The sequence below is a fragment of the Amphiprion ocellaris genome, chromosome 12 (assembly GCF_022539595.1).
Source record: "Amphiprion ocellaris isolate individual 3 ecotype Okinawa chromosome 12, ASM2253959v1, whole genome shotgun sequence".
In the NCBI taxonomy this organism is placed as follows: Eukaryota; Metazoa; Chordata; class Actinopteri; family Pomacentridae; genus Amphiprion; species Amphiprion ocellaris.
In genome coordinates, this window is record NC_072777.1 from 1,488,919 (window position 1) to 1,500,406 (window position 11,488).

Here is an 11,488-nt window from a genome sequence, read left to right on the forward strand (position 1 = left end):
CAAAAAACTGACATAAAACAACAAAAATGAGAAGAAACTGACAAAAACAACAAAGAATTGACAGAAAACAACAAAAATGAGGCAAAAAAACCCACAAAATTGACAAAAAACAAAAAAAATGATAAAAACAATAAAAAAATGACATGAAACAACAAAAATTTGACAAAAGCAAGAAAAAAGTCCAAAAACAACCAAAATTGTCATAAAACAACAAAAAAGACAAAAAGCAACAAAAATTTGATAAAAACTACAAAAATAGACAAAAAAAACAAAAAATGGCCAAAACCAACAAAAAAATGACAAAATTGTACATAAAACAACAAAAAATTGACATAAAACAACAAAAATGAGACAAAAAACAACAAAAAATGACAAAAAACAACAAAAGATGAGAAAAAAATTTGACAGAAAACAACAAAAATTAGACAATAAAACAGAAAATAATGTCCAAAAACAACAAAAAAAGACAAAAAGCAACAAAAATTGGACAAAAAAACTATAAAAAATGGACATAAAACAGACACACAAATAAGACAAAAACAACAAAATCAAGACACAAAATGACAAAAAACAACTAAAAACAAACATTACACTAGTTACAGCTAAAGTTCATGATTGGAGCACACCTGTCTCACCTGCCTGCTCTCTGATTGGTCCTGTCTATCCTATCTGCCCTCTGATTGGTCCTGTCTATCCTATCTGCTCTCTGATTGGTCCTGTCTATCCTATCTGCCCTCTGATTGGTCCTGTCTATCCTATCTGCCCTCTGATTGGTCCTGTCTATCCTATCTGCTCTCTGATTGGTCCTGTCTATCCTATCTGCTCTCTGATTGGTCCTGTCTATCCTATCTGCTCTCTGATTGGTCCTGTCTATCCTATCTGCTCTCTGATTGGTCCTGTCTATCCTATCTGCCCTCTGATTGGTCCTGTCTATCCTATCTGCCCTCTGATTGGTCCTGTCTATCCTATCTGCCCTCTGATTGGTCCTGTCTATCCTATCTGCCCTCTGATTGGTCCTGTCTATCCTATCTGCTCTCTGATTGGTCCTGTCTATCCTATCTGCCCTCTGATTGGCTGAAACACTCACTCTGTCAGCCCCAGGATGGTCTCCTTCTTGTATTGTCCGTCGGAACTGAATCTGTGGACGTCGACTCCTCGTCCCAGACCTTGGAGGACCTGAGCCTGGGTGAAGTCCGTCAGACGCTCGTTGTAGACCTGCAGCTGACCAATCAGCTTCTGCAGCTCCTCCGGCCAATCGGAGCTGGAGGAGACATGCTGAGTGACCAATCTGATCAGCTCCTTGGGGTCGGCCTGAGAGGAAACAGAGAAATAAGTCTGAATGTATTGGACAAATTTCTTCATCATTTTGGACATGTCTTTGTAATTTTGAGCAAATCTTGGACATTTTGGACATTTTTCCCTTCTAGCACCTGAGAGTAAACTTTCCTGAGGAGGCTGAGAAGTGTGATACCCCGATAGTTGGAACTGACTCTCTGGTCCCCCTTTTTAAAAATGGGAACCACCACCCTGGTCTGCTTCTCCACAGGTATCGTACCCGATGTCCACACCACATTGTAGAGACGCGTCAGCCAAGACATTCCAACAATGTCCAGAGCCTTCAGCATCTCAGGGTGAATCTCGTCCACACCTGAAGCCACCGAGGAGCTTCTTATCTACCTCGGTGACCTCTGCCACAGATATGAATGAAGATTCCCCCGAGTCTTCAGGTTCTGCTTCCTCCACAGAGGACGTGCTTACCGGGTTCAGGAGTTCCTCAAAGTGCTTTTTCCACCACCCGACGATGTCCCCAGTACGGGTCAACAGTTCTCCACCCCGACTGTAAACAGCCTGGGGAAAAACCTGCCTCCCCTTCCTGAGGCGTCAAACGGTTTGCCAGAACTTCCTCGAGGCCAACCAAAAGTCCTTCTCCATAAACTCTCCGAACTCCTCCCACACCCGAGTTTTAGCTCCAACGACTGATGCAGCTGCCGCCCTTTTGGCCGACCGGTACCAGCAGGTTTTTGGGTTTCCATGGCGACAGACACCAGTGACCTTCAGGCCACAGCTCCTAACAGCTGCTTCTGCAATGGAGGCTTTGAACATGGACCATTCAGACTCCATGTCCCCAACCTCCCCGGGATGCAGGAGAAACTCTTCTGGAGGTGGGAGTTGAAAACCGCCCGGACAGGGTCCTCCACCAGATGTTCCCAGTTCACCCTCACTACACGTTCAGGTTTAGCAGGTCTGTCCAGCAGTCTTCCCCATCACCAGATCCAACTCACCACCAGGTAGTGATCAGCTGACAGCTCTGCTCTTCTCTTCACCCGAGCGTCCGAGACATCCGGCCGCAGGTCCGATGATACGACTATGAAGTCTATCATGGACCTTTGACCTAAGGTGTTCTGGTACCAGGAACACTTATGAGAACCTGATGCTCCAACATGGTGTTTGTTATGGCCAGTCTATGACTAGAACAGAAGTCCAATAACAGAACACCACTCAGGTTCAGATCAGGCCGTTCCTCCCAGTCACCTCCTGCAGGGTTCTCCATCATTACCCATGTGAGCGTTGAAGTCCCCCAGGAGAATTATGGAGTCTCCAGGTGGTCCCTCTTCCAGGAACCACCCAGAGACTCCAAGAAGGCTGAATACGTTGAACTGCTGTTGGTGCATAAGAACAGACAACAGTCAGAGTTTCCCCTCAGAGAGGCAACCTTCTGGTTCTCCAGGAGAAGTCCAACAAAGCGGTGATCAGCCGGGGGCTCATGAGGATCCTCACATCCGCCCAGCGCCTCTCACCCTGGGCAACTCCAGAAAAGGAGATAGTCCAACCCCTCTCCAGGATTCTGGTTCCATAACCTGTGCTGTGGAGGTGAGCCCAACTATATGTAGCCGGTATCGCTCCACCTCCTGCACCAGCTCAGGTTCCTTCCCCACCACTGAGGTGACATTCCACCAGAACCAGTCTATGCCACCAGGGGGCGGTGCTCCTAGACATCTCCTACCTACTGCCCCGTGGACATAGCACCCGACCCTGATTTCCTGCCCAGTGGGTGGTGGACCCACTGGGCGGTGGCCCCATGTTTCTTCTTCAGGCTGTGTCCAACCGAGTCCCACGGGGCCCCGAGGCTCGGCCACCAGGTGCTCTCTGGTGAGCGTCCCTCCACACCTGGCTCCTGGAGGAGGCCCCGGTTTCTCTGATCCAGGTGAGGTGGCGTCTTTCCTTCTCGTTGCTGTCATCGGAGTTTTCTGAATCGCTCTTTGTCTGGTCTCTGCCCCAGGACCAGTTTTCCTTAGGAGACCCTACCAGGGGCTACCAGGGACAACACAGCTCCCAGGATCTCAGGGACACTCAAAGCCCTTCATCAGGGAGCCATTCTTCACAAGTTTACAGATATCCTGCAGAGATTCTAAGACATTCTGGGGGATTTTGAGAGGATCTGGACAGTTTTTGAGTTAAAAATAGTCCAAACCATCTGGGAACTTGTCTGAAATAAGTGAAATCAGATCTTTTCCAGCAGCTGTTTGACACACTGAGGGAACAGAGGAAGTAGAAAGAGCAGAAAGTGGATTTTTAAACATCTCAGCAGAAAAACTCTCCTCCTGTCGGATCTTTTTAACCTCATTGTGCTTCTGACTGCTGCTCTCTGGAAAATCCATGTTGGACAAGAAGCAAACCGGAGTTTGAGTCAATTTGGACAATTTTTCAATGATTCGCAACAATTTTGGACATTTTCTAATAACTTCCAATGAATATTGGGACATTTTGGCCAAATTTCTTTCTAATTTTAGACATTTATGAGTCATTTTGGACATGTCAAAAATCATTTTCAACAAATTTTTGAACATTATGAACAGTTTTTGAGCGATTTTGGACAAGTCTGAATTAATTTAATTAATTTTTGAGTCATTTTGTTTTTTTTTTAGTCATATTGGACATTTTTTTATACTTTCCAACAAGTTTTAGAACATTTTGACAAGTTTTAATTAATTTTGGCCAAATTTCTTTAGGACATTGCCATTTTGAGCAATTCTGAGGTCATTTTGGACAATTTTTAAGTCATTCTGGTCAAATTTCTAGATCATTTTGGACATGTCTTTGGAATTTTGAGCAAATCTTTAGTGATTTTGTCCATTAGTTTGTCATTTTGGACAATTTTTGAGTAATTTTGGATTCATTTTCTGCCAGTTTGGACAAATTTTTTAGTAAATTTTGGATTTGTTTCGAGTCATTTTGGACAGTTTTGTCATCTGTCATTCTGTTTTCAATCATTTTTGCCCAGTATATTCACCCTTTGATGCATAACCTGGGTCAAAAGTGACCCAAATCCAATGGAAAATGGGTATCTCCTGATGTGGTCTACGCATCAAAGGGTTACGACAGTTTTGACATTTTTTTGAGTAATTTAGTATAATTTTGAGTCAGTTTAGACAATATTTAATTAATTTTGAATAAGTTTCAAGTCATTTTGGGCATTTTATTTGCCATTTTTGTCCTTTTGGACAATTTGATCATTCTGGACATATTTTGTTGGAGAGTAATGAAGTCATTTTTGAATTAAAAAAAATAAATTTGGACAATGATTAGTTTCAGGTAATTTTGAACATTTTCTTGTAATTTTTGACACATTTTGTACCATCCTTGACAAGTTTACAGATATCCTGCAGAGATTCTAAGACATTCTGGGGGTTTTTGTGAGGATCTGGACAGTTTCTGAGCTGTTTGACACACTGAGGGAACAGAGGAAGTAGAAAGAACAGAAAGTGGACTTTTTAAACATGTCAGCAGAAAAACTCTCCTCCTCTGTCGGATCTTTTTAACCTCATTGTGCTTCTGACTGCTGCTCTCTGGAAAATCCATGTCGGACTAGAAGCAAACTGCCCTCCAGGTTTTCCATTAAACGGAGCCTCGCTGAGCTTCACAGGTTCCACCGCCGTCACAAACTAATAATGAGGATGTTTCCACAAAGCGTCGACATTTTCAGAACAGACAGAGGTGTAGAATTTGCTGCTGGAGATAAACGTGTCTCTTTAATAACCGGCTTCTTCCTACAGGTCGGTCGTTGGGAGAAAACTTCCCGTCAGTGAGCGTCGCAGCGCCTCGGCTCTAATTAAATGACTCTGGATGGTGGCGTCCTGCAGCCCAGCAGGACCAGACGCTTTATTTGTTGATCTTATTTGCATAAAGTAATTATAGCTGCTGGAGAAGGTGTGAGTCTTTAGATTCACGGTTCAAACGCAGAGCTGGAATATTAAAAACCGGAGCTTCGGAGGGATTTCTGTCTAAATTTTCCCTCCAGGAAAAAGAGAGAGAAGAAAGAGAGCTGTGGATGGACGGCCGACGTTTGAAGAACGTTACTGGAACAAAGCTTTTATCATGAAACACTGTTTGCATTATCTGCTGCCTCTCTGCTGCGTCGAGTCCTATCTGGATTTAAAACACAACCCTGTCAGTGCTGGGTGAAAATCAGCCAAAATGACAAAAAAAATGAGTCCAGAATAACTCAACTGTCCAAAACGACAAGAAAATGTCCAAATGACTCGAAATTCATCAAAAATAAGTCAAAAAATATTCAAAATGACAAAAAAGCATCTAAATGACATAAAAAAATATTCAAAATGACAAGAAAATGCCCAGAATGACTTGAAGCTAATGCAAAATAACTCAACAACTGTCCAAAATGGCAAGAAAAATGACCAAAATGACTTGAAATTAATCTAAAATAAATCAAAAAATGTCCAAACTAGCCGTTTTGTGTCTCTTTTTGGTCAATTTATATCATCATGTATGTTATTTTATTCATTTTTTATGTCATTTTCTGTCTATTTTTCATCTTTCCCCCCTTTCTGGCAATTTTGTGTCTATTTTTTGTCATTGTGTGTCTCTTTTTGTAATCTTGTGTCTCCTTTTTGTCATTTTGCTTCTCTTTCTGGCTGTTTTGTGTCTACTTTTTGTCCATTTTTGTCACTATTTCTCTTTTTTGATGTTTTATATATCTGTTTAGTCATTTTTTGGAGTTTCATGTCTCCTTTATGTCATTTTGAGTTGTTTTTGTCATTTTGTGTAGTTTTGCATGTCTTGTCTGTCTTTTTGAGTCTTTTATTTGCTATTTTGTGTCTCCTTTCGTCATTTTGTGCCTTTTTTGTCATTTTTTTGTCTCTTTCCATCATTTTGTTTCCCTTTCTGGCTGTTTTGTTTCTTTTTTCTTGTATTTTTGTGTCTTTTTTGTAACTTGAAGCTTATTTTTTGTGATTTTGTGTAGTTCTGTACGTCATTTTTTGTCTATTTTTCATCTTTTTCCCCTTTCTAGCCGTTTTGTGTCTCTTTTTAGTCAATTTATGTTGTCTTGTATTTGATTTTATTCTTTTTTTTGTCGTTTTGTGTCTCTTTCTTGCCGGGTTAAGGTTCCTTTTTTGTCATTTTGTGTAGTTTTGTATCTCCTCTGTATTTTTGTGTCTACTTTTAGTCGTTTTATGTCGTTTTGTTTCCTTTTATGTCATTGTGTGTCTCTTTTGTAATTTTGTGTCTCTTTTTCATATTTTTCTCCCTTTCTACCCGTTTTGTGTCTCTTTTTAGTCAGATTATGTCGTCATGTGTTTTATTTCACTTCTTATTTTGTAATCTTGTGTCTCTTTGTGGTCGTTTTTTCTCCTTGTACTGCAGATATTAAACTACCTCCATGTTTCCTCTCCAGACTTTTACAGAAACACGTCTGAAGCCTACGGTCAGACACAGAGAACCTCACATCCATGTGGAGGAACACACGCTCCGGCCGTGTTTTCATTCACATCCGTGTGGAGGAACACACGCTCCGGCCGTGTTTTCATTCACATCCGTGTGGAGGAACACACGCTCCGGCCGTGTTTTCATTCACATCCGTGTGGAGGAACACACGCTCCGGCCGTGTTTTCATTCACATCCGTGTGGAGGAACACACGCTCCGGCCGTGTTTTCATTCACATCCGTGTGGAGGAACACACGCTCCGGCCGTGTTTTCATTCACATCCGTGTGGAGGAACACACGCTCCGGCCGTGTTTTCATTCACATCCATGTGGAGGAACACACGCTCCGGCCGTGTTTTCATTCACATCCGTGTGGAGGAACACACGCTCCGGCCGTGTTTTCATTCACATCCATGTGGAGGAACACACGCTCCGGCCGTGTTTTCATTCACATCCGTGTGGAGGAACACACGCTCCGGCCGTGTTTTCATTCACATCCGTGTGGAGGAACACACGCTCCGGCCGTGTTTTAATGTGCATTGCACAGCGAAGCGTCGTCGTATCTGAAATGAAACATCAGTGACGAGTCGCCTCCACAGATAAGAGGCTGAAAGAGCAGAGAACGTGCAGAGGGAGATAACATTGTAGCGCAGAGACACGAGGACGAAACAGGAGACGGACGGAAGACGATACAAAACAGAAACACATAAAACACACAAACCAGAGCTGTCAAAGCCACAAAGCCTTCATTTAACTCCACACAGAGACATAGAGCTAACAACAGCAGCTCTGGAGGGTTTCATCGCTCACGCTGCAAATAAAAACGTGTTTCGAAAGGATTTTAACTGGAATTTATAAATCAGTTAACAGCTGTTTAACAGGTGTTCTCTGTTTAGTTAAATTATCGATCAGTTCTGGTAAAATCACAGAACAAAAATGCAAAATTACACGTATTTGAAAAACCAGAACTGGAAATGTCCACATCAAAAATCTGTTTATTTTTTGTTTTTTTATTTTTACAAATCACATAATTTTATTGCATTTAAATCAGCTGTAAATATATATATTTGACATATAGTTGCGGTTAATTTGTTTTTCATTTTGGCCATTTTTTGGAACAATTTTATATAAATTTTTAAGCAATTTTGACGTTATTTTTGGAAATTTTTTGGACATATTTACTTTTTTAAAATAAAATAAAAATCTATAATTTTAGACAGAACTGAAAGTACTTATAGATTTTTTTTTAATTTTGGGATTTCATCAAAAAAATGGACAGACTTTTCAATTTTCTTTTATAGTTTTTTATTTTGGACATTTTAAAAACAATTTTGGACACATTCGTGAGTCATTTTTAGCCATTTAAAAAAAATATTTTTTTTTTAAATGGCTGAAGTAATTTTTGACTTTTTAAAAATGTTATCAATTTTTTTTAATTTTTTAAATACTTTAAATCATTTGGACACATGTACAAGTAATTTCTAACCATTTAAATTTTTTTTAATGTTTTTTAATTAGATCATTTCAGACAGACCTTGAAGTAATTTATTTATTTATTTTTTTCATTTTGGAGATTTTATCAATAATTCTGGACACATTTTTCTTTTATTTTTTTTCCTTTTGAAATTTTAAAAAATATTTTTACAGAAATATAACTTCTATTTTCTGGCTCTTTTGCTGCGACATTTTGACCGTTTTATTTATTTATTTGTTAAAAAGGAACCACTTCCTCCACAATAAGAGACCTGGAGAGCAGCACTCAGCCGGAGGAAACACAAGAAGGAACCAAAAAAGAGAAAAAAAAGAGAAAAACTGAGAGCCAGAAGCTGAAAGCTGCGTTTATTTTGGTTTAATGGGTTTGAACTTCAGGAGGTTTGGAGGAATTACTGCCGACAGGAAGCAGCAGGAAGGAAGACGGAGTGCTGGATTGTGTTGGAGTGTGTTAGAGTGTGTTAGTGTGTGTTGTTGTGTGTTATTCCACGGCGACCTTGGCCGTCAGCCGGGACTCTGTCTTCTGTGAACATTTTAAACCCCGGAGAGTCCACTCCATTCCATTCCATTCCACTCCATTCCACTCCAGGAAAAGGTCACAACCATTTGTCCAATCAAAATCCTCCAGCCGCCTCCGGCTCCTTTTATCCTTTATTTATTTTTTATTTTCTTCCAGAAAACCGACAGGAAGCGGCTCTAAAACCACGTTTGGAGACAGAAAAACCCTCTGGTTTGTTTAACCAATCCTGTGAATATTTACAGACGTCTGAAGGACGTTTTTATGGTTTTAATTGGAGTTTTATTCATCAGATCTTCATCAGTTCAGCAGATAAACACAGTTTTAGTGACTTGGGGTGACTTTTTAGTCACATTTGGTCATTTTTGAGAGTTTTTTAAACCATTTTGGACACTTTTTATCCATTAACATCCAATTTTGAATGATTCTTGAAACATTTTGCATCAATCTGGACAAATTTTCAATAATCTGGTGAAATCTGTGACTCAAATTGAACAATTTTGAGTCATTTTGGACAAATTTTAAGTTATATTTGATTTTTGAGGTGGATTTTGACAATGGTTTACTCATTTTGGGTCATTTTTTTGAGGTATTTTAGAAACATTTTGCTCATTATTTTGGTCATTCTTTTTCTACTATGAATATTTATATAGTTCCAGGCCCTTGAAGTACATTTTTATGCCTTTAAATGGACTTTTTCCATCATTTCTGAGCCTCGTAAGTCATTTTAGACTCTTATTTAGTCACATTTAGCAGTTTTTGACAGTATTGACCCATTTTGTAGTTATTAAGGACCAAATTATACATGATTTTGGGCAATTTGTGAGTCAAACTAAACACTTTTGAGTCATTTTTGACAAATTTTGAGTCATTTTTGACGTTTTAGGAGATTTTGATGAGATACTCATTTTGGGTAAATTTTGAGGTATTTTAGACAAATTTTGAGACATTTTGTTCATTATTTTGGTAACTTTTTTAAACACTGAATGTTTTCAGAGTTGCATTTCATAATTTTTGGCATTTTTTAACCATTTTGGACAATTTGTAGTCTTAAAAAACTAAATTTTCAATAATTTTGCAAAATTTACAAGTCAAATTGGACAATTTTGAGTAATTTTTGAGTTTTGGGAGGATTTTGAGAATGAATTATTAATTTTGTGTATTTTTTGAGGTATTTTAGAAAATTTTTTGTTAATTCATTTTTTATTTTAAATTTTTTACAGTTTATATTTTATTTTTGCCATTCTTGAATACATCTGGACAATTACTTGTAAGTAATTTTGCAAGCTTTTATTTAATTTTGGACAGTTTTTAAAAATAATTTTCAAGCTTTTACTTAGTTTTTTTGAACACTTTTTTGAATAATTTCGGACAAATTTCTGAGTAATGATTGACCTTTTCCTCATTTTGGACATTTTATCAGTAATTTAATTAATGTTGAATCTGTTTTTGTCCTTTTAGACACTTTTTATTTAGTCATTCTGGACAAACTGAGTAATTTAGGGCATATTTTAAGTAAATTTTGAACCTGATGACATCAAAAACCTGCAGCAAATGAGCAAATATAAGAAGAATTTGATACATGCAGTCATTTTGACTTTTTGGAGGGATTCTGACCATAAATTACTAACTTTGGGCCATGATTTGAGTTATTGTAGATCAATTTTGAGCTATTTAGTTCATTATTTTGGTGATTTTATTGAATATTATTGAATATTTTCAGAGTTCCAGGCCTTTGAAGGACATTGTTCTGCTCTTTATTTGGCTTTTAACCCTCCAACCTGCTGCTTCCTCTGAAGCTGCTCTGCCTCGACGTCTCGCATCCTAATTTCCTTTGTGTTCTATGAAAGGCTGACCTGGTACAGAGTGTGGTTCTTGTCCTTGAAGCAGGGCAGCAGGCGGGAGTAGATCTGCAGGGAGTAATAGTATGAGGCCAGCTGCAGAGACAAGGCTGACGAACGCTGCTGCTCGAAGCACCGGTTAGCGTCCAGAACCTGCAGAGGACCACAACAGGACAGTTAATATTCATTCACGTTTAAACAATCAGCCCGTTTAATATTCAGCTGCTGCAGAGACAGAAATGGAAAATTAACCGTCATAATGTCAGCTAGTCCGAGCTTACAGGAAAAAACACTGTGATGAAGTCATTTCTGACACTTTGGACATTTTTCTGAATAATTTTACACAACTTTTAAAGTATTTTGACCCTTTTTTGGACATTTTAAAAAGGATTTTGGACACTTTTTTTTTTTACCTTTTAGAAATGAAGTTATTTTAGACATATTTTTTGAAATTTTTTCCCCTATTTTGAACATTAATTTTAAACAACTTTTAAAGTATTTTTGACTCTTTTTTGGACATTTAAAAATATTTTTGGACATATTGCTATGTATTTTTTTACCTTTTCTAAATTCAATTATTTTAGACAGACCTTTATAGAATTTTTGACATGTTTTCCCCTATTTTGGATAATTTTTTTATGAGTCATTTAAGTAATTTTAGATGTTTTGTCATTTTTATTAATTTTTGGTATCTTATTATCAAGTAATTTTGGACCTTTTTCATTCTGGATCTTTTGTCTAAATAATGATGAATTAATTCTAAATAATGTTGAATTAGTTGTTGTCATTTTTGGCTTTTTTTTCCTTTTAGTAGTTTTTTGAATAATTTTAGACGATTTTAAGTATTTTTGACCCTATTTTCGGACATTTTAAAAATATTTTTGGGCACATTTGAACAATTTTTTTTTTTAAAACC

The 11,488-nt window shown here is 38.3% G+C and overlaps 1 protein-coding gene across 1 annotated transcript in view; it reads right to left on the bottom strand.

The window, feature by feature from the left end:
* Positions 1 to 11,488, bottom strand: part of nbas (NBAS subunit of NRZ tethering complex) — a 202,701-nt gene that overhangs the window by 54,928 nt on the left and 136,285 nt on the right. Inside the window, exons 40-41 of the mRNA XM_055016167.1 lie at positions 10,588 to 10,725; positions 1,088 to 1,311 (exon numbers count right to left, since the gene is read on the bottom strand). Of these exons, the coding sequence (XP_054872142.1) occupies positions 1,088 to 1,311; positions 10,588 to 10,725 (362 nt within the window). The remainder of the gene's footprint in view (positions 1 to 1,087; positions 1,312 to 10,587; positions 10,726 to 11,488) is intronic.